The sequence below is a fragment of the Glycine max genome, chromosome 12 (assembly GCF_000004515.6).
Source record: "Glycine max cultivar Williams 82 chromosome 12, Glycine_max_v4.0, whole genome shotgun sequence".
Taxonomy (NCBI): Eukaryota; Viridiplantae; Streptophyta; class Magnoliopsida; order Fabales; family Fabaceae; genus Glycine; species Glycine max.
Window position 1 is genome coordinate 39,008,526 of NC_038248.2, and position 24,531 is coordinate 39,033,056.

The window sequence follows — 24,531 nt, forward strand, 5'->3', positions numbered from 1 at the left end:
CCGCCTTTGTTCTTGCTACCGAACCAATTGGCCCAACGAAGCGCGGTGCAGCGGGTATGTCCACCTTCTACTTCTTCTCCGGCGGCATTGCACTTCTCTCCGGCGTCGCCTACATCTTCCAAACATGGCGCTATCTCTACATAGCCTCCTCCATCCCCTCCTTCCTCTACATCATCCTCGTCCTTCCTTTCATATCCGAGTCCCCAAGATGGTACCTCGTTCGCGGCAACGTAACGGAAGCCATGAAACTCATGTCCACCATTGCTTCTTCCAATGGTAAACACCTTCCCGATGGTGTTCTCCTTGCACTTGACGACGAAACATCGTCCACAATAAACCAAGGTTCAGGTTCAGGCTATTTATTTATTTATTTTTTATTTTTTTCGATAAATATTAATCGTTAGTTTTTGTCCGCGGATCAAACTCATAATTTTTTTTATCCTTTCTTAACCATCCAATCTACCTTTATCTCTTTTAGGTTCAGGCTATGACATAACAACAATGATGACTTACAAAAACGAAAACAAGGATGCACTCGTTGGATCCATCATAGACGTGGTTCGTTCCCCCATCACTCGTATGAGGTTGTTCATTGCGGTGGCTCTTAATTTTTTAGGTTCTGTGGTCTACTATGGGCTTAGTTTAAACGTCATGAACCTCGAAACCAACCTCTACTTGAACGTGATGCTGAACTCGGTGGCGGAGATGCCGGCCTTTACGATAACGGCGGTGCTTCTGGACCGGTTCGGACGGAAGCCGTTGACGGTGGCGACAATGTGGTTCAGCGGGTTCTTTTGCTTGATGGGGAGTTTGGTGGGCAATGTTGGGGTGTGGAAGATGGTGAGAATGGTGTGTGGTGTTTTGGGGATATTTGGGATGGCGGGGACTTATAATTTGCTGTTTATTTACACGGCGGAGCTGTTTCCGACGGTGGTGAGGAACGCGGCGCTCGGGTGTACAACTCAGGCGTCGCAAATGGGAGCCATATTGGCGCCGTTTGTGGTCGTTTTGGGAGGGTGGTTGCCGTTTGCGGTGTTTGCAGCATGTGGGATAGTGGGAGGGATGTTTGCGTTTAATCTTCCAGAGACTCTAAACCAACCCCTCTATGATACATTCGGTGGAATGGAAGCTGGACTTGCTTGATATATTGTAGCAGTTGGGAATAATCATGTATCTCTAATATCCATTGCATGTAATCGATTTTAATTTTAAAAATAAAGCATTGTTATTTTGTTATTATTTTGTATACTGTTTGATAAAAGTAGTTCACTTTATAAAGTTATTGTTTAAAATTAAAGATTATAAATAATAGAGAATATGAAAATAAAAAATAAATCTCTTATAATTTTAATTTAAATTATTATTTTTTATCTTAAAAGTATTAACATCAATAATTTAAATATATCAATATATATATAATGATCTTTATTTGATAAAAATTAATAAATCTCATTTATTAAATTACACATATAAATGATATGTGAATTTTATTGTTGACTCAATTGAAAATTTCTAATATTAATATTATATTAATTTGTGAATAGAATGTTTTCAAAATAAAATATAATAATTTTCTTTGATATTAAATTATCTAATTAACAAGTTATTTATTACATTTTAATTTTGAATATCTAATACTTTTGGACATTAGTTGAATAAATATTAGATTAAATACTTATATTATCAATGATTAATTAATAAGAAATTCATTAAACTATTGCAAATGAGTTTGAGCTCTATAATATGATTAAGACATTGACTAGGACAATATTGAATGAAAGAAAAAAAGTTTATTAACTCATTCATTGACTAAATGTGTTAATTTATTAGAATATGACAATAATATTGTACTCTAGAGTTAATCTTGAAATAATAAAAAAAATTTCATTATTCTTTTATTGGTAAGATAAAATATGTTACTTCATGTTATTTGGATGATAAAGAATATTACTAGACACCTACTTTGATAAATAAATTAATTATTAATAATTTACAGTTTAGTATTGAACTTATAAATTCATATACCCAATCTTTACAAAAAAAAGTAATTTATTTAAAAAATAAATTAGAGAATTCAATTTAATCAAATAAATATTTTAATAAAATATTATTATATTTTTTGTTAGCACCAATAATATAATTAGTATAAACAAAAAGTATTATTTTATAAATATGAAATTTGTTAAAAAAAAAAAAGGATAAGATTCAATTGCCAAATGTCATGTGATTTAGTTATGATCATTAATTATGTGATTACTTGAGAATAATCTTTATTTTATATTACTAAGCTTGTTAAGATAAAAAAATATGAAATAATTTTTATTTTAAATATAAAGATAAAAAGATATAAAATTATTTAAAATTAAATCTCTCATTTTTTTGAAATAGTTTAAATTCATATCTAGAAGCAAAAAATACAATACACAAACTACAAAAATTAAAGCCTATTTTTTAGATATGAACAGTAAAAAGAGGGTTTACTCGTTAGGGTTACTCACATTAATGAAGAAAAAATTTTAGTATATATATATATATATTCTATTTATTATTGTTGCATATTTTAAGTTTAAAATAAAATAAATCTTACTTTTTTATTACGTATTGGAAACACTTCTATATGAGTAACTTTTTAGTACATGTTTAGCTTTTAATCATTTGATTGATATTTATGCATGGAACTTCTAACTTTCTTTTCTCCTTTCTTTTGTTTTTGTCAAATTCTGTAGAGTGGAAAAATGATACATATTTTCTAAGGATTTAAACAACTCCAACCAAGCGTCCAAACAACATATCCAAATAATTATCTTTTTCCGTAAACTGTGTAAAAAATTTGCTGCACGATCTAGCTATATATATAAAGGATGATGCACGTAAGAAAAAGTACGATCCAATACCTTATGAAATCACGTAATCTTTTATTCATGTAATATATAAATATAAAAAAATCACATCTAAGAAAAATAGTTAGTATCATTCAATTTTACTATTATCATTTAGAAATATTTCTTTCTTAATTTATCTTTTATTGAAATTTTATATATAAAAAAATTGAAAATAAAATCTCAATTAAATAAAAAATATTTTAGAAATAATATTAGTTCAAATTTGTTGATATTTTAATCCACCAATTTTGGATATTTTGTTGTTGTTTATCATTAAGTCTAAAGAGAGTAACTTCTCAATGTGATTCATTTAGTTAGTTGTATGATTAGTTATTTGACAAAGTGATCATTTTAATAGTTTGGCATCCTATAACCTAATCTTTCACATAGCTAATCAATTTGAGCCCATGCTATGTGTACTTTGCTTGACTTGTAAACATATATGTGGCTCTCCTAACTACCTATCTAAAAGGAAACTGGTCGTGAAATTAAATGGATCAATTATTTGAATAGGAAAGGTTAATTAGCTCCCTCCTGGATTAAAAAAATAGTCAAATTTTACTTAAAAATAACATAATTGATAGAAAAAGATGGCATCAATGTTTTACCATATTAGAGATTAATTATGTCGTATTTTATTGGCCGGTAATAATGCAAAGATTTAAATATATTTTGGTTCCAAAAATTTTTTAAATTTTATTTTTAATCCCTAAATACTATACTATGAAAATTATTTTATTTCGCTTTTCAAAGTGTTATTTAAGCAAATTTAGGAACCAAAAATAAAATTAAAAAATATATTTTAGCCTAATCTAAATATTTGTAAAATTTTATGCTTCGTTCGATCTCCAAGTAGGAGAGGATAACTATGATAAAGAATTCTTATGTCATGAACTCATGAAGGTTTTGTGATGTTCCTCTTTATTTTGCTGTGAATCTGTGAGAAAATAAATTCCTTATTAAATTAAAATTTCTTTCTTATTCTTAAATTCGTGAAGATTTTGTGACAAATTTGTGAGAAAATTATTCTCTCCCTATCTCTTTCTCTTTCTCTGATAAGGTATATATCATGTTTTTTTTTTTTCTTTTTCTTCTTTGAGAATTTGAGAGGGAAGATAACCTAGTCATCATTCCATGGTAATACGCAACAGATTAGTGAGGAATAATCCACTCGTTATTTTTAATTCGGCTTAATTATCAATTGAATCCTCAAATTAAAGATTTAATTTGATTTCTATATTTTTAAAATATTTATTTTAATTTTTAATTGATTTGATAGTTTAATTTTTTTAAAATACCTCAAAATTGAATTATTTCTATCAAATTGATTTGATAGTTTAATTTATAAATAATAATAACTAAAAATTGTCACTATATATATATTTTTTCAAAACCACAAAAGCTCACGACACCATCATAACCCCCATGACCTCCACAATCCCACCAAAACACAACCCAAATACCCAAAACTCTAGCACAACAGTGACGACCCTCTAACCCGGTTTCCTTGTCCAAGAGGCCAAAGAGGAAGATTGTAATTCCCATCACCACCATATCTTACGATCTTCCCTCCCCTCCAATTTATATATATATATATATATATATATATATATATATATATATATATATATATATAATTTGGACTATTTAAAAAATACTTTTAACATATATTAGAAATTAGGTAGAAGTAGCATTACTATAATAATAAAACTTCTCTTTTGTGTATTTAATGTAAATATAATCTTGCATGAAATTACTGATTAAACTCAAACAATATCATACCAGTTCATTTAACGTGTTCACTTGTAGAAAATTTAAAATTTGAACTAACCTACAATCAACTTATAAATTAGTCAAATACATCATAAGTTAATTAAATTATTTTGTCAAACACAATTTAGTTTAGGTTATATATATATACACGCAACGGAATTTTAATTAAATAAAAGCAATCTTAATTTTCATCAAAGTTATAATCAGTCTAAGAATATTTTTTTTTTATAAAAAAAGTGGCGCTACTAACATTATATATAGTACCTCCCATGCCATTAACGTAAACAAGCTGAAATAGAGAAAACACAAAATGACAAGTGCTGAGATGATACCCACCGCGCTGTCCATTGAAACCAGTGACCAGAGCAATGACCTCCGGTCGTCGCCGGTGAAGAAAATGTCTGTGGACGAGATGCTCCAGCAATACTGCGGCGAGTTCGGGAAGTGGCATCTTAGGCACTTTGTGCTCACCAATCTTTCATGGGTTTTGCTAGGATTTCACATCATGGTCATGATTTTTGCCGACCATGAACCCTACTGGAGTTGCCACGCCGGCTCCGTCGGTTCCGGTTGCAACGCGGCCGCCACGAGCATCTGCCAACTCAAACCGGGTTCGTGGGAGTGGGTCGGTGGCCACGGCGGCACCACCGTGTCGGAGTGGGGTTTAATTTGTGGTAACAAGTATAAGGTTGGGTTGGTCCGGGCCGTGTTCTTTGTCGGCTGGATGATTGGTTTGTTCACTTTCTCTTTTCTATGTCTCAAGTTTGTTATTTTTCAAAGTTCATACTTCATAGTGTGCATAATTTGAGGACCATGAGGGTAATAATCATATAAAAAATATTCAAGCAAATATCTTGGGTCGCTTCAAAAAGAAAAATCCTTAAAAGCCAGAGAACATGTCATTGATTAGATGTTGTAATCTAATACTCTTAGTCTTCTAGAAGATTTAATTACCTAATTTATATGATTAAAGAAACTGACCAGTTTAATTAATAACAATAAATTTTTCCTAACTTTTTTTTTAAATTACTCCTATCATTAATACTATCATCTCTTCTAACTATTCACGAGTACTATAATTTAAATATGATTTTGGTTTCTCTAGGTTAGTGTTTTTTTTTTAACTTTTGTGTAAGTTTATTTTTCAAAATTTAATTTATGTAAGTTGATGTTTTTTAATTTTAATTCTTGAAGGATTTTAATTTTTTTTATTTATATTCTATAAGTTCGTGCTTATTAGAGATTAAAATTAAAAAAATATAAAATAATATAATAAATATTATGAATTGAATCTTATAAAAAATAAACCTAACTTCCAATTTAGTCTTAAATAAATACAAAGAAAGGAATATCAATCCAAATTTATAGACTCTATTAACAAAATAATTTAATAATATCTTAACATATGGATAAGTGTATTAATTTTATCATAAATAGTAAAGATTAAAATGAAAGTTCAAGTATCGAATTCATAAGCACTTTGGTTGTACTTAGGTGATGCAAATTCAATTATTAAGCAATGAGATCAAGAAAGAGGATAAGACAAAGACAAAGAATTGTAAGTAAAATTTGGAGTACGACAAAGAAAAAAAGATAAGAGGAAAAACAAATAATAATTTAAATGTAAAAAGATGGAATCAAAATGGAATTATGTTGGGGCCTAGTATGCCTTATTTTTCTAATATGTATGATGTTAGATTTTTCTTTATCAATTTGGTAAATTTTTCCTACCCACATCTATTAAATACTTGCCCCTGATGTCTCATGATGACATGTCTATCTTATCTATCTATCCCCCAAATGTCTTACAAAGATTCAATAGATAAAATACACGAAGTTTTAATTCTAGATGTTTGCTTTGATGCATGAGCGTAATGCAATCACTCTATGTATAACAATGATTTTATTAAAATACTCATTCCTTTGAATTCTATTAGAAATTATCCTCTCCCGAACGACTAATCCCTAAAACTGATGTATGTAAGATGTTGGCTTGTTAGGCCGGTCAAATCCTAATTAAGGGGAATTTAGTCCCTCATTGTCATGAGAGACTTTTATATTTTAGGGAGTTGATGTAGATGACTAATAACAAGAAAATGAGAAATGACTAAAGAGAAAGGATTTCTCCTAAGGGATAGACCCAGTGTGTGGGTTGTGTCAGTTTTCCTGCTTCCTACTCCTTTTATAGGCCTAAGATAACTTAATTTTCAAGCGATCTCGGGCTTAGCGCGGGCTTTTCCCCTTTGGGCTTTTTCGTGTGCCTTTTTCGCGCTAAGCGTGTGTTGTGCTAAGCAAGAGTATACGCTCGGTCTGTCTTACTCGTTAAACGAATTTTATAATTCTTCCAATTTTTCTTTAAGAATTTTTCTTCTAATTTTTGTATCAATTTTTCTTCAAAACACTTGAAATCTTCTTCTTTTAACTTCTGCTAATAAAAAATTATAAAAATATTAATTTCTTTATTATTTTATTAAAAACAACAATAAAGTAAAGTAATTACAATCATTCTTAGTTAAAATTGACTATTAAATTATCTCGTATTTCACAATTATTAGTTATATTATGAGTTTATCTTTTTACATTATTAATCAATCATAAAATATTATTAGTATGAAATTTTGAAATAATTATTTTAAAATTTTATAAATTCATGTACTTTTTTAGTTTGTCATGGTAGTTGAATGATAGTTGAATGATAGTGCAAAAGTTTTTAGATATTGAGTCCATATACTATTACTTCTTATAGTATTTAGGTAATATTTTCTTATCGCAATTTTTATAATATTATTAGTTATTTTCTTCCTGGGTCTTTTAAGATATAATAAAAGATTTATAAGAAGTTGTGGTAATTTCAGGTGGTGGAGTATTTGGGCACCTCTCAGACTCCTTTCTTGGAAGGAAACATAGCCTTGGAGTAGCGAGTGCCCTAAACGCCATCTTTGGGTGCCTAACAGCACTATCTCCTAACTACTGGATCTACGTCGTATTTCGCCTTCTCACAGGTTTCAGCAGCGGTGGGGTCGCCCTGTGTGCCTACGTCCTTGCATCTGAACCAATCGGCCCCAAGAAGCGCGGTGCCATTGGCATGTGCACCTTCTACTTCTTCTCAGGAGGCATTGCAGTTCTCTCTGGCATCGCTTACATCTTCCAAACGTGGCGCTATCTCTACATAGCCTCCTCCATACCCTCCTTTCTCTACACATTCCTTGTCTTTCCCTTTCTATTCGAGTCCCCGAGATGGTACCTCGTTCGCGGAAGAGTAAGCGAGGCAATGAAGCTCATGTCTGCCATTGCTTCTTCCAACGGAAAACACCTTCCCGAGGGCATTCTCCTCGCGCTCGACGAAGAAGTGAACAATGAATCCTCGTGTCAGGGCCGAAATTCACAAGATGAAAGGTTAGAAAACAAGGGTGGCGCGCGTGTTGGATCCATCGTAGACATTGTCCGCTGCCCCACCACACGGGTGCGGCTATTAATCGCCATGATGCTTAATTTCTTGTGCGATTTTGTTTACTACGGCCTTAGCTTAAACGTGGTGAACTTGAAAAATAACCTGTACTTGAACGTGTTGCTTAACGCGGTGGGGGAGATGCCAGCATTTGTGATAACGACGGTGCTTTTGGGCAAGTTTAACTTTGGAAGGAAACCCTTGACGGTGGCAACAATGTGGTTCAGCGGGTTCTTTTGTTTGATTGCAAGTTTAATGAAAAACGTTGGGGTGTGGAAGATTTTGAGAATGGTGTGTGGTGTTTTGGCGGTGTCTGGGATGGCAGGGACTTATAATTTGTTGTATATTTACACAACAGAGTTGTTTCCAACAGTGGTGAGGAACACAGCGCTTGGGTTTACTACACAGACGGCTCAAATGGGAGCCATGTTGGCACCGTTTGTGGTGGTTTTGGGTGGTTGGTTGACCTTTGCAGTGCTTGCAGCTTGTGGGATAATGGGAGGAGTGTTTGCTCTTGTTCTTCCAGAGACATCAAACCAACCCCTCTATGATACATTCAGTGGATTGGAAGCTGGACTTGCGTGATATTAGTTCCTTGCATTATTTACTTTTTTTTATCTCGCTTGAATTAGGGGTAATTTTACTTTTAATAAAATTATCTGGCTCATTTTAGTTACTTGTACTAATTAGTTACTTTTTGTTCGTATCAATTTTCTTTGTTTTTGATTGAGGAGGGTCCTTAACTCCTAAGTTCCAAGGCTTCTTAATGTTTGATATCGTTTTTTATATTTTAAAACACAATTTTATTAATGATTAGATTTTATAGAATTAGTCTGTTAAATAAAGAGAAGAGGAAGGTTAGTAACATACCCTTTAACATACTATTTAATACACACGTTGTTTAATTAATTAAAACTTATTCAAATTGATAAAATTTTGTGAAATTTATATTATATGTAATGATAGTTATTCATGTATTTTTTTAAATAAATTTTAACCAATTAAAAAAAGAAAGATGATATTGGTCTCAGCCTTTCCCAACAAACCCCTTCATCTCACCCCCTACAGCTCCACCCTCCCCTACCCACATCGCAACGAATATATGGCGTTGGGAGTGTATTTCCAGGGCCATCGTTGATACTTGTAGCGGGGTGGCTTTTATGTTTGTAGCTATGCTAGAAGAAAACAAATCCTTAATCAACTCATTATTCCATGTGCCCTCTTCTTCCCCAAATGGGTTTTGGACCCTGAAATCCTTGAGAACCACCTCTCCATTTCTCAGTTGAGTTCTATTTCCAGGGATATTAGGGATCCATTTATCCTTGATGGCATAAATACTTTGTCCATTACTCACCTTCCATGAACAACCTTTTTCCATCAGCCACCTTCCCTCCATAATGCTTGTCCACATGTAGCAAGCATTTGATCCTTTTTTTCACTTCCCACAAAGATTTCTTTGGGAAGTATCTAGCTTTAATAACCCTGGACATCAAAGATTCCTCATTCACCATTAGCCTCCACCATTGTTTGCCAATAAAGCAACGTTGAAAGCTTTCACAAACGAAATCCCATACCACCTTCCTTCTTGCTATTTGTTAGTTTTTTACAACTCACCCAGTGAGGCTTCCTTCCTTCGACATCTCCTCGCCAAAAGAAACGAGCAGTGAGACTCTCAATTTCCTTACATATAGCTTGGGGGAGCAAAAAACATCCCATGACATATGTGGGAATGGATTGCACCAATGATTTGATCAAAACCCCCCCTTGCTTGTGACAAAGCTCTTCCTTTCCATCCCTTGAGCTTCTTCCAAACTCTATCAAAGATAAACTCGAAAAGTTGGGTCTTGGACCTACCTATCAAAGTAGGGAACCCCAAATATCTGTCATGACTTTCAAGGGCCTTTACCTCCAACAACTGTGATAATTCATCAAATCTAGTACCAAGCACGTTTTGGCTACAAGAAAGTTCAAACTTGTTGTAGTTTATCCTTTGCCCAGAAACCTCCTCATATGATTTTATGATGGCTAGAATGTGGCTTGCCTCTTCTCTAGTGGCCCTTGAGAACATAATACTGTCATCTGCAAAGAAAAGATGAGAAATCATAGGAGCAGAATTTGCTATTTTAATACCATGTAACACATCATCCTTTACTAATTTTTCCAGCATTCCTGACAATGCCTCAACACACTAAATGAATAGATAAGGGAACAATGGTCACCTATACTCTAGAAAAGTCCATTTCCACCCTATTATAGGCTTTTGACGCGTCAAGTTTTAAGCCCATAAAACCAATCAATCCTATTCACACTTTGAGACAGTTCTATGATTAGTTTGTGTGAATAGAACACTATATCATACATCATTGCATAACAAGAATTAAAATTCATTTTCTACAATTTTAATAATATTGTCTTGCCACTTACTGCCTCTAAAATTATTTCCTATAATAGGGTAGTACTTATTAATTAATAAATTCGGATATATCACTGTCAAATTGTACTACCGGACCCGCCAACAAAGTTAGAGACACAAAGGAAGTAACGACATCAAATGAGTGACATCCAAGGACAGACAATGGAGGATCCCCGTAGAATTTAAAACAAACAGCAGCGAAATTTAATTAGTGGATAAAGCACAAATGAACCTTCCTTCATGTTCCCTAAGGATCCCTTCACACGCTGCCATGTTCCTCAAAGAAAAAAGGCCCCATATCAACATGCAAAAAACAAAATTGTACAACGATTTAGGTGTGAATATATAGACTACAGAGAATAATAGTCTTAACTCTTAAATAATACCAATAAACACACAAAAGAAGAAACAAAACACACTATAGTGAGTACAATGTGAAGCACAAATTAATCACAATAACGAGGAAAAGGATTTAAGATTTAATAATGATTTGGGCAAAAGTAAAGAAAGGAAAGGGAATTGCTTGGACACCCAGCATTCTTGCTGGGGCATCCAACAATACAGTGAAAGGATTAAAATCCGTATGAATTTTTTTAACTCATACGGATCAACAATTCGTATGATTTTTTTTTATGGATTGTCACTCTGTAGGTTTATACAGATTGTCAATCTGTATTGGACCAAGTAGGGATTGAACTTGTGTCTCCTATATTATTAATAAAACACTTAAACCAACATAGCTAATAGACATATTATGTTATAAATAAATAATAACGCTATATATAATAGACACAAAAATGATATAATGAATTTTTCAATATATAAAATATATTTTTTAAATCTGTTTAAAATCTGTATGCCCAATATAGATTGACAATCTGTATATCCAATATGGATTGACAATCCGTATGAATCCAAGATTGACAATCTGTAAAAAAAAACTCATACGTATTGTTGATTCATATGAGTTAAAAAAAATTCATATGGATTGACATATATTATTAATCTGTATACGTTAAAAAAATACTGAGTGTCCCAAGCAATTCTAGAAAGGAAAAGGAGATGCTGTCGAAAAAGAACTTGAAAAATAGGACAAAGATTTAAATTGGCATGTTTTTTCCAACTATACATTTTGATTTATTAAAAAAAACTTCAAACTCGATACCGGCTGGCTTTCGGAACAGAACAAAAACAGGTAATGCACAATTAATTTCATATCTTATACCCATAAGGGCCTTTCTATTTAGCACATAATATTATTCATATAAAACATAATCATAGTAAATTATAGAGTTCAGCAAACTCTAATTGACTAATTTCTGCCTAGAAGTTTAAGCTCGCTTCAGCATTATCACCATCACTACCAACACTGCAAAACCCAAAAAAGTTCCTCCCATAGTGATAGGGTCCACGAAGTTTGCTTTTGTATTTCCTCTAGCATCAATAACCGCTGAAGATGTTTGACCAGTTAAGAACCCGAACATATTCTGAAGGTAATTTGACACGCTGCTCACCATTTCAGTTACTGTGAAGTTTACGTTGTGGAGAATATTTAGAGAATCAACAAATGCATACACTGAGTCAGAATAAAGGAAGTCTCCCACTCTTTGATCATGAGTTCCCTCAACTTCAAAATCAGCTGTTGCAGCACAAATTGCTTAGATTAACATCCAAAAATCCAAATTAAAAGGGTGCTGTAATGGTTGAAAGTTGAACAGAAAAACAAGCCCCTTAAATAATGATTACCTGTCTGATGTGATTGGAAAAAATCTTGTAGCGTAGGATTTTGCGCGATTGCATTCCATATATTCGGGTCACAAGCAATCGAAGCTACAACACTCTGCTTATTAAGGCAGAAAATAAGTGACTTCTATTAATTCAATAAACGAAGTGCAGCCTAGATTAATAAACTTGTTTAGATCTTGCAACAGCATATATGTACGTCTTTCGAATATACATCCATAGTTACGCTATATTCATAAAATTTGAATTTTAATGTAACTCAACTTAAAAGACTAACTCGTGAGTCGAGAATTATTCTCTACTTATACATTATTTTAGTCAGCATATCATCAGTCAACGTAACATATTTAAGTCACCTAGTTTAAAACCCTAACATATTTGAGTCACCTAGTTTAAGGACTGAACATTCGTAGCTGTAGTCAATGTAGCATCTCTTAAAACACCTAGTTTACAGGACTATCAACATCGATGTATAGCTAAATCCAATAACAGCCCGATAACTAATAGCCCAATAAACTCAACAACAACTAACATACATTCTGATACTACTATTATTTTAGATTTTGGGTTTAAAATCCAACTTCAAAAACTAATAACTCATCATAAGAGGGTTTTCTCACACTTCTATACATTATTTTAACCATGTCAATGATCAATGTAGGGTTTCCAACTTATATTTTCACCAAAGCTTAAAAAAATAATAAAACTCTTTATGCAGTAGTAAAGCAGGGTTACCTGGGCCTCAGGACTTTCACTAAGCAATTGGAAAGCCTGTAAAGCACGGTTTGGCGCTGAAGGATATGTGATAGCCTCAGTGAAATGAGATTTGTTCTCCAACTCAGTATGAGAAGGTGACACAACAGAGACTTGACCACTGAGAGAACAACCGTCGCATTCGGAAGAATTTGAAGATAAGTATACCCTAAAATAGGAAAAATTCCGATCTTAGAAGAAAGATGATTTCCATTAGAAATAAGTAATGAGTAATGCATAACATAACTGTTGAAATTGCTACAAATTTTTAGAATATTTTTAAATATAATATGTATAGAAATAGTAAAATATCCTAAAACTATAATGTATATGAAAATGATAGAACAATTTAAAATTATAATATGTATGAATATGATAGAACAATCTAAAACTATAAGTGTATGTATAAGATAGAATAATTTAAAATTATCATGATACTAATCTATCATGAAAACTCTGAAAAGACCTAAAATAATGTAAAAACATTCATCGTCATTGAGAGGTTAGTGACTTCAGCTTATAAATAGACAATTGGTATATTATAATTGATAATCCAAGAAATCAATGACGTAGCATTCTTTCTAAAATAATTCTCTAAAATTATCAATTATTAACTATCATCTAATCAACTATCAACAATAACAAATGATATCCAACGTAGCATCTATACTTCAATTTGTTTCACGTATCTGTATCCAATAGAGATACTTTTTCAAACCTATGAAATATTGATAATTCAATTTACTCCACGTATCCTATATATAACGATCCTGTATGGAATTAACACCCTTACCCTGATCTTCATCACAATTATAACGTGTCCGCTAAGAAATTTCTAAGCAATAATTTCTTCTCGGAAGATCATTCAACTTAACTCATGTTTATCATAGCATGCAAATCAAAGAACACGAATCATGATATAGAAAGAGAGAGTATACTTATGAATAGCATGTTTCAGTTCAGCGGTGGCTGCCTTGGCCTCCTGAATGCTAGGCACATCGCCCAACACCACCCTCGCCGCACCCTCGCCGTCTTCCTCGCCGCCGTCTGCAACTTCCCAGTCGTCCCACGCCGCCGCCGCGGTCTGCGACGAAGCTCTCTGAACAGAAGGCACGCCCCTGATCCTGGCGGCGGCCAACTTGGCCACCGTCCTCATGGCTCCTCCGCCACCCATGAATGAAGTGAGTGAAGAAGCGAAAGGGCTAATTTGGGTATTTAAATATGCAATGGGTCCCGCAAGGCTTCATGCGTAGAAGGAACGAAAGGGCGCTTCATTGCAGGGGTGCTACCTGTTAAGATTCTGAAATTTCGCATTCTTCTCCCGTTTTTGTCTTAAACTTACCAACTACTTGTCACGTTCAGGGTGCAAGAGTCTATCAGTTTTTTTCGCAAATTAAATAGAATAAATAATATATATGTTAGCTTGCTGTTTAAACGTTTTTCATATATATATATCGAATAAACAATTAGTAATGTTTATAATTATTATTTAAAAGAAGTACATCAAATAATAATTTCATGGATATTCTCTATTATTGTGTTTATATTAATCAAATATTCTGTTTCTTCAGTATCCGAGAAAGCAAACCAGAGAACCAAAAAAAATATTTTTGGAAATAGTAAAATTTATAAGAATTATTATATAATATTTTAAGAATGAATGTATACCTGATACATTTGGAGAAATATGTATATAACCTTTAGAAATAATTTTAGAGTTTAAACAAATGCAAATTACTTCGTAACTTCTTCAAATAATAAAATTACACCTAAATGATTTATTATATCTTAAGACTAATAATTATACTAAAAAATTATATCACTAGATAAATTAATAAAAATGATTTTTTAAAAACAGAAACAATAAATGTACGAAAATTCACAAGAAAAATGAAATAGAAGACAAAAGAAAAATACTTGTAAAGTAAAAGTGAGATATTTGAAACTGCATCCAGAGAGTGGATAGGAGTGGCAATCAACCCAACCAACTTTAAATTAAATAGTTTGAAATTAAATTTTATAATCAGTTTGTTGAATTTGATTCATGAATCAAATAAGTTGAACTTAAACTAGAATTTGAGTTTGTTAAATAAATGAACTCAACTTGAGTTGCATATATAATTGATTGGATTTTTTGTTATTTTATATATCAAGGGTAAGATAGTTTTTATTTATAGAGACTTTGGATGTAATTATACATTGTTGTCCTATGAAGTTAATAAAATAAGATCAGTTTTGTTTTTTAAAAAAATATTAAACAATCATTTTATTTAAATATACTAATAAATTAAAATTTTAAAATGTATAGTATTTAAAAAGATTTGACTTTTTGTTCATGTGATTTGAACTAATGAGCTCATCTAGTTGTTCATGAATTTGAACTGAGTTAAGCTCAAACTAAAAAAAAATTTATGTCAACCTCAATCTGAATTAAATATTAATAAGTCGAGGTGAGCTAAACCAAGCTCAACTCAATTTGACTTATTTCTAACCATTGGAAATGACAAATCAAGTGTGATGAGAGAAGCATAATAGAAATTAAAGTAAAGGTGGGAAGTGAGATGCGAATAAAAAGGGAAAAGGGCACATGAATAGCATGGCCTTGATAATTTTTAAGGTAAACAAGGGCATTGTTATTTGTCATTATTAAATTTGTTATTGATACTACCAATCATAGCAAATTGTCTAATTTATCCTTCTCTCTTTTTCCTACACCCCCAATCCTTCTATCTTCCTTCCCCATCTGCCCAACTCCCTCCTTCCTATGCTCTCAATCTCTTCTCTCTTCAACTTTCTCTCTTTTAGTTCCTTGTTGAACCAGTGTGGTAAGTTTTTTTTATTTTTATTTTTTCATTTTTCTACTCAACAAAATCGTACTTTTGTTGTGTTCTTTTACAAAACCAATAAAACACACGATGAATGTATGATTCCATTGTGTTTTTCAACACATAACATAATGAAAATATACTTCTGTTGTGTATTTTTTGGGGGGTAAAAAAAATTACACAATGAAATCATAATTTTATTATGTTATTAAAAATTCCATTGTATTTTTCAACACATAACACAATGAAAATATACTTCTGTTGTGTATTTTTTTGGGGGTAAAAAAATTACACAATGAAATCATGATTTTATTATGTTATTTAAAAAATTATACAACATAATCATAATTTTGTTGTATTATTTGGATGGATGTAGGAATTATACAACAAAATCACGATTCTATTTTATAATTATTTTCACCACAAAAATACATAACAAATTCATGATTTTATTATATTTATGTGAAAAGGATATTTTTAAAATAATACTAAAAGACATTCACATGTAATGCCATTATTAATTTTGTAGTACTAATAGTAACTACCAGTAAACAAACCCAACTTAAATTACAAATCGAGTCCAGACATGGACCAACCTTCAAGTCCGGGCTATTGCTTTATGCACTTCTCAGTTGCTCCTGCACTCCCAGATTTTTCCTGCCAAAATGTAAAATTATATTTTAAAATGCATTTTCTTTTTAGCTTCTAGAATGGCCAATCAAAGTAAAAAACAAAAATTCTGGAAAGAATGCGAGAAACAACTTGAAAAATGCAGGAAGCTACTACCTCAAGTCCGAACCTGTTACATTTCATTTATTTAAGCACATTAGGGATTTACAAAATTTCCATTTTAATAATAATCATTTTGTTTCTCACGGGTATTTTATGTTTCCTCAAACAATAATCAGTTCAATTCTTCAGTGCGGGATAATTCTCCATTCGTCAACATGGCCCTGATCACAATATAATTTCACGGTATATTCAATGAGCTCAATTTCATCAAACTCCCAGGAATTATCGATCTTTAGAATCCAATTTCAACGAACGGGCAATCTTGCACATCTTAACAGTCTATCCTCTTGGCAAAAATAGTGAGGATCTAATTTTACAAAAAAAAATGTTTGTTAAAGTGAAGGTGATCAACTGCTTCAAAAGCTGATGAATGTATGAAATGGACAATGCTTCTATAAAATATTATTGAGAATATAAGGTTTCAGAAGTAAGTTCCAAAATTGTAAAGGCTTGGCAATAGTTAATTGCTAATACTAAAAACCCTAAAACAACCGTCGCAGTCTTGTGCACCCTCGGGATCCTTTGACACGGTAGGCTGGCAACCTTCCTATAACACATCTAAGGGATGAAAGGTAACAAAACCACCTCACTTAGATTAGGTTCTTTATTACCTTTTCAGGATATGCAGAAAAAAAAAAAATCTTTTGAAGAAGATGACACAGGTTACCCACTCAGTCTTCAAACTTAATTTTCTTTGGAGCAGGTTGAATGGTACCCACCTGCAACAGCAAATTATACATTTCAGAACGAGGAAGTAACCAAACCACAGATTGAGAGAAAAACTGATCATGATGCAGACTTTTCTATTTTTATGAAAAACAAATGAGCAAAAACAGATTGATAAAAGCAAAAGACTAACAATCTCAGGACTAACTTATTTTAATCCTCAATAGAAAAGAAAAATGTCAATGAAAAATCAACTTTCTGCCTCTGATCTTAATTAGAAGCTTCCAAAAGGAACGAATAAAGGGTCTGACTGACCATAATGGGCTAATTAATTGGCCGGCAAATTGTATTGTTCTCATTTGTAGCCCAATCAGTTACTATTTGAACTAATAAAAAGACTTACTATAGTTCATCATCATCATATTATTTTTTTGGTTAAATTACTCCTTTGGTCTCTATAGTTTTACGATTCATACCTTTTGGTCCATATAGTTTGAAAGTGGTTTTTTTAGTCCCTATAGTTTACATTTTAATTTTCTTTTAGTCTCTATAGTTTAAAAATGGTCTTTTTAGTCTTTATAATTTGTATTTTAATCCTCTTTTAGTTTCTATAGGTTGAAAGTAATATTTTTAGTTCTTATAATTTATATTTTAATTACCTTTTAGTCCTTACTACTAAAAATATATATAAAAATAATTAGCTACAAATTAGTTATAAATTATCAATTATTTATTACAAATTATCTTATGATAAATTAATTACGAATTACTTGTCAATATTTTTGTAGATAATTGTAACTGATAATATTATTCATATTTTGATGGTAAAAATTAAAAGAGAATTAAAATATAAAATATAAGGATTAAAAAGATTACTTTTAAACTATATAAACTAAAAGGAAATTAAAATGTAAATTATAAAGACTAAAAATCTCACTTTCAAACTACAGAAACTAAAAGAAAATTAAAATGTAAACTATAAAAACTAAAAAAATCACTTTAAAATTATAAGGATTAAAAAATACAAATGATAAAATTATAAGAACCAAATAAATAATTAAACCTATTTTTTAACGCAGATATTATTATTATTATTATTATTATTATTTCTAACTGTCAATGTTAACCATTTCATAGGAAACTACATGAAATTGATATATAACCGTCTTCATCAATATTTACAGAAAGCAAAAGACATTTACTTCAATTCGGCCTGTAAGCCCAATAAATTATACTTGTCCTTTGAGTCATACTCATACATGTATACAGTATTATATTAAACTGTTTTATATGCCTGTATTTGTCCATACTTTATTGTATTTCAAAAGGCCATATGTGCAAAAATCCTGTTAGTTCACCACAACTATACTAACCTACGTACATGTGCATTAAACATAGAGTGAATTATCTATTCACGGCTAGTTCCAAATGAACCTGTTGTTCTGTGATGCAGTGCAAGGTGGGTAAGAAAACCAAAAAACTTATAAACCTAAATGCTCTTCAAATATAAGGCAATATATAGCGGAAAATTTATTAACCAGGTCAATGATGTCTCCATAATCCACACAATTCTATGTCCTGTTAGAAACACATTTCGACAATTATGGTTGGCACTGAATTAGTTCAATAATGTATAACTAAGGCATCATGATTCCTGCTAGTCGTTCTGTTAGGTACTTGATGAAGGTGGGGTGCTATTATATCCTTCTAAAAAAATTTCTACAAATTTTCTTTATATTTATTAAAAAATTATCTTAAAAAGTAAACATAATGTCCTGAAAATATAAAAAAAGTTCAATACTTTTCATATTTAATAATTAACAGGATTAGGAAAATGTAATATGAAGATTTAGAATTATTCAAGATGTCCCAGTTGACAGAATTTTCTGGTAAGTGAAGTTTCATTTTATGATGCTTTAATTATCTTTAGTTATCATCAATACATCTGGTAGTTAATGACTTGTCTCCTTATTTTGAAGACGCAATTGTTTGCGTGGACGAGAGAAATTGGTTTCGTTGGCACATTTTGCAATTTTTAGTTGTCTCGAGGACTGTAGACCAAAAAAATGTGCTTTCAATTAGCAAACTGAGTATATAATAATTATGAACAAAATTATACTAATTATTAAGCAAAATCTAAGACCAAAATTTGAAAAATCAAATTCGAATGCAATTCATTTAGCAAATATAGTCCAAGGTGTACCAAACATGCCTCTACAAGCTAAACAGAAATAAATTCATGTTTTTTCAATGGTCCTATAATTACAAAAAAAATTCAAATTTAATCTCTTAAAGAACATCTCCTCTTAGTCTTCAAACATATTATTTTTAGTCTCTTTTAGTTTTCACCATAGAGATTACATGAGATTAAAAATAATATATGTAAAGATTGAAACAGATTAAAAATTATGTTTATGAACTAAAACAGCATTTCTTTCCGTAGAAAGACTAAAAAGGAAAGTTTTTGTAATTATATGAACGAAACTGGTTATTAAACCAAAGTAAAAATGTCCCAACAAGTTAAATAAAAGTGAAGTTTGAAGAAAGAAAAAGTAACAACAGAAAAAAGAATGAGAAATTACTGCCTATATATTCGTCTTCTGCAGACTCTCATCATTGGTTTGGAATTAATGTTATAAGTGGTCTGGAATCCAAGTGATCAATTACTATGGATCCAAAAGCCACTTTTTACAGCATAATCGTGAGCTCTGTGAAAAGAAAGTTGAGACAACTTGGTCTTTTATTGGTTAATGTATTTGCTTCAATTTGGTTCCTATGGCTACATAGAAATTATGTCATCTTCAATGAAGAGCCTAACAGTCAACATGCATGTGTTTGACCTGATTCAATTTAGAGCTTAGTCTTAGGTGTGCAATAAATTGAAAGACTCAATTATTTCCCTTTTATGAATGGTACCTCAAATAATTCCAAGGAGTGTGTGAAATGCTTGAAGGTATGTTGTCTGAACATATAAGAATGTAATATGTGCTGGATTAACGTTTTTCTTCAGGCCCTCTATGTTCTTTTATGGCTTTTTAGGTGGGTTTTGTACAAGTGTTAATGTATTAAAGTGGGTAGGCAGGTGTTAAGTTATTAAGGGACTGGATTAAACAAAACAAGTGTGGTAATGTGACATGCATGGTCAGTTAAATGCGGAAGTATTAAATATTAATTTATCTTTACGACAAACAATAACGATTAACATAATAATATTTTGTATCTTCTTGGTATCTAGGATTTGAATTCTAATCTTTGATATAAAATTAATTATGTTAGGAAAAAAATATTAATCTTATTCTCCGATAAAAAATAATCATCCCTTCTTATAGCAATTACTTCGTATCAATATATGCCATAATCATAACCAATATATACCATAATCATAAAAGATAAAGCATTTGAATATCATTTGATTGGTTGGCATATATATAGTTCAGTCTTGATGACTCCACATCAAGCTAGTAGCACACAGGGAAAGTGGAACAAGATTAGGGGTGGGGGTGCCTTCCCTGCTCAGGTTTTCAAGTACAACATCCTTATTTTCTCCAATAATTAGAAGACCATGCAGAAACAAAGGGTTACAAGCACTTAGGGCAATGGAGTTGTCGATTGAATGAAGGGTATGGGCCCGACAAATTAGGAAGGAAGGAAAAAATGCTCACGAGTGGGTGGGGCAATTGGAAGAAGAGATTCAAAGGTCAAGGAAAATGAAAATACCTGACATATATGAGGTGACCCCTGAAAATGTGGCTACGTAGCCCAGCCCCCCCAACCAAGGATCCTCCATTTGCAATTCCACGTGAATTTTGGGCCAATGCATGGTGCCTCCCAATATCTGTATTTTAACATTTGTCTTTTCCTCCAGTGCATGACTTGTCACTGCCAAACTTACTGTTGCCTCCATATTTTTTTTTTTTTGAATGGCTTTAGTTGCATGAACTATTATTATTATTGGTTCAGCTTATTTAAATTTATTTATTAAAATGAATATTTATTTTAATAAAATAATTAATTTTTTAATATATTTATCTAAACTATTTTTGTTTTTAAAAAAAATTCTATTTGTGTTAAAATGTAAATCCTATGTGCTTCTTAAAAACTGACTTATATAAAGAGTACTTATTTTAATTTTTTTAAAATTTAAACAAATTCATCCATTATTAATTTATAATTTTTCACTATTAGGATTTAAGTTTATTAATTATTTTATTCATGCGTGCGCTTAAAATTTTATTAATAGTCATTATTTGTTAGAAAACATATCTTTAAATGAACTTTTAAGATAGGTTAAGCTTTTCAAAATATAAATATAGGTCAAATCATGCCTGATTAATGTTTCAAAAATAAATCAAACTCATTTAATTTATGACGAATAACTCTCAAAAGTTAACTTAACCTGTCGTATTTTGATCCTTGTAACTTTAAAAATAAATTGTTACATCATTATTTTTTATAATTAAGCTTGTTAAATCATTATTTGAATTTAATTAACTTACAAAAATACCCATCACCATAATTTTTCTTCTCTTATATATATATATATATATATATATATATATATATATATATATATATATATATATATATATATATATATATATATATTCCATACTCATGGTAACTAGCTGCAGACACGTACGGTAAGAAGGCCACAAGCTGCCAGAGTCCAAGTTATCACTAAGCTCATATATTGGGGTCTTTAGAACTTTTAAAAATAAATAGAAAACAATTATATATTTAATTAAATATTTACATGAACGAATTACCAATGAATAATAAATTAATAACTATATTGCTTGCATGAATATTGATAAACTAACAGCTAATATTAAATGGTGAAAAGTGAAGGATAAAAAAACTAAAATTTGATTGCTTGAGCATAAGTTTTGATTAAATTATAAGAACTTCTTTTATTAAGTATATGAGATTTTTTTTTTGTATTGTACTTAGTGAGTAACATTCACCAAAGCTTGAATTTGCGATCGCATGTTTCATTTCTATCACTAAAACTGACTCCTAAAAATGCATTATCAGGGGGGTAGTGTTTGATCATGTTATTTTTTTCGGCAAAGGAAAATAAATATATTAATCAAGGGTCAGGTACAAGAGATACCAATCCCACAATATACAGCAAACAGTAGTAGCACCACAGTATTTGATCATATATTATGTCAGGCACCATTATCATACACTTCCTAATTTCAAATACTAGTTTCTTAGGGTGTTCGATTTATGACACGTACCGCATATCATATCCATTGAATACAAAAGATCCCTTTTAAATTTAATTAAGAATATGTATCGTTGTTTTGATACAAACGTCTTTCTCTCAATCCCACACACAGATATAGCAAGACAAGTGTTAACATCAATCATCTTTTGAGTTTTGTTTCGTGTCCCATTAGCCCTTGTTTATTCTAAATCATAATTTGCTTATTTTAAACCATCGAGCTAATTATAATTGCTGGCCATCTTTGTGGTTGTTGGCTACATGGTCAGCAGAATAAAGTAGGAAACACTGCTGATCGATATGAAGCCTTTGGCTTATTTTTTTCTTACTTTTTTTCACTCTTATTATTGAAGATTAAATATGGCTTTGATTTTTGTAAGTATATATGATTACAATTGTTTTTGATTTTGTACAATTTTTTTTCAATCCATATAAATTTATTTTTTAAATATTTTATGACTATTAATTTAATAGTAATGTGATATGTTTAACATAATATGTGATATGTCATGTTTTGATATGTCAAATTATCAGTAAATATATCGTGATGCGAATCATTTAAAAAAATTACAAACATCAAAATTAACAAAATTTGATTATATTTATAAAAAAAATAGAATTTATCTTAGTGTCTTTAGAATCTGTTGTTTCACATAGTTTTGCTTATGAGACTATTCTAGGGCAAATAAGTAGGGAGTCCATCTATTGGTTGCTTTTTTACCAACAATAAGAAAAAGGCTAACCAAACTCATACTTTTTTTTCCACATCTTTTATTATAATGTATGAAAAACAAGATAATTAAAACAGTAACAATGAAATATTATTAAAATGGTTGCAAAGTAAATAGAAATAAGTGACGAAATGATAGAATATAAAAATTAACAGAATTATATGTTCATAATATGTACTGTAACAAATTGATGATGGTTATTTTCCTCGAAAATTCACTGCTAAAATATAAGATAAAGGAAAAAAATGACAGCATAATTTTGATTTGAGAAGACAATTTTTTTAAAGAATACAAATATTTTTTTTATTAAAAATAATCTTATTTAAGATGGATAAGACCTTTAAGTAGAGATGAAAATAAGTAAAATTGAACAATTCTATTTAACTCTGTTAGTTTAACTAAATTTAAAATTATAATTGTGTCATATCATTAAAGAATGTCGGGAGGCAATCATTTGTAATTTATTTAATAAATTATGTTTTCAATTTCTTATAAATTTGTTTGACATCATTAATTCATATGAATATATGAGTGAGAAATTGAAAACAATTTATTATAAAAAAATTTACACATGACTATCATCTCAGACTCTTTGATGACTTAACAGTTTAGGAGAAACATTGAAAAATTATTTGGGGACTACAAGTAAAATTTACAAAAAGTTTAGGGGACAAAAAACATAATTTATCGAATAGGCTAAAATATTTTTACAAAAGAAAACTATCTCAAGCTTTTACAAAATATATAATGTCATGAAAAAAGAAATTCAAAATATTTAAATTTCTACAAATTACAATTGTAATCTACTCATTTTCATACTTTAAAAATATTTTATGATTTTTTCATTATCAATATTATAAAAAATTAAATTTTTTAGTGAAATGCGTATCAATTTATTCCTTTTTTTCTCTTCTTATATTTAAAAATATTATCTAATGGGGACAATATAATTTTTTATGGGGGTAAATTTTTTAATACACATAAATATAAATTAAATTCTTGTGGAAGCAATTGTTCCTATACTGTTATATGCGCATCGATCCACCAGTGACTATATATAACTTAACTGAAGTTGGATTCATTTATTTAATGAATTTAATTTTTTACTCAAGTTTAATTTGTTTGATTTATAAATGAAGTTCAATATAAGTCAATATTTATCGAATTGAGCCTCAATTATTTTCAAATTGATTTGATTTATGATGCCCAACAATAACCAATAAGCTAATGATGCGTCTATAATATATTTTATAGATTAGGAGGTAAAACAACATC

The 24,531-nt window shown here is 30.6% G+C and overlaps 3 protein-coding genes across 3 annotated transcripts in view; 2 read left to right on the top strand and 1 right to left on the bottom strand.

Moving 5' to 3' along the window:
- LOC100818415 (organic cation/carnitine transporter 4) overlaps positions 1-1,236 on the top strand; it is a 5,241-nt gene extending 4,005 nt beyond the window's left edge. Inside the window, exons 3-4 of the mRNA XM_041007621.1 lie at positions 1-342; positions 479-1,236. The exon at positions 1-342 is cut by the window's left edge and continues 14 nt beyond it. Of these exons, the coding sequence (XP_040863555.1) occupies positions 1-342; positions 479-1,143 (1,007 nt within the window). The 3' untranslated portion in view covers positions 1,144-1,236. The remainder of the gene's footprint in view (positions 343-478) is intronic.
- A 3,705-nt stretch (positions 1,237-4,941) lies between these two features.
- LOC100794967 (organic cation/carnitine transporter 4) lies at positions 4,942-8,884 on the top strand. The gene is made up of 2 exons (XM_003539522.5): positions 4,942-5,386; positions 7,511-8,884. The coding sequence occupies exons 1-2, from the start codon at positions 4,966-4,968 to the stop codon at positions 8,686-8,688; spliced, it is 1,599 nt and encodes a 532-aa protein (XP_003539570.1). The 5' UTR covers positions 4,942-4,965; the 3' UTR covers positions 8,689-8,884.
- A 2,831-nt stretch (positions 8,885-11,715) lies between these two features.
- Positions 11,716-14,273, bottom strand: LOC100795500 (uncharacterized). The gene is made up of 4 exons (XM_003539523.5): positions 13,951-14,273; positions 12,995-13,181; positions 12,263-12,356; positions 11,716-12,155 (listed from the first exon to the last, which is right to left on the bottom strand). The coding sequence occupies exons 1-4, from the start codon at positions 14,184-14,186 to the stop codon at positions 11,848-11,850; spliced, it is 825 nt and encodes a 274-aa protein (XP_003539571.1). The 5' UTR covers positions 14,187-14,273; the 3' UTR covers positions 11,716-11,847.
- Positions 14,274-24,531: the final 10,258 nt, after the last annotated feature.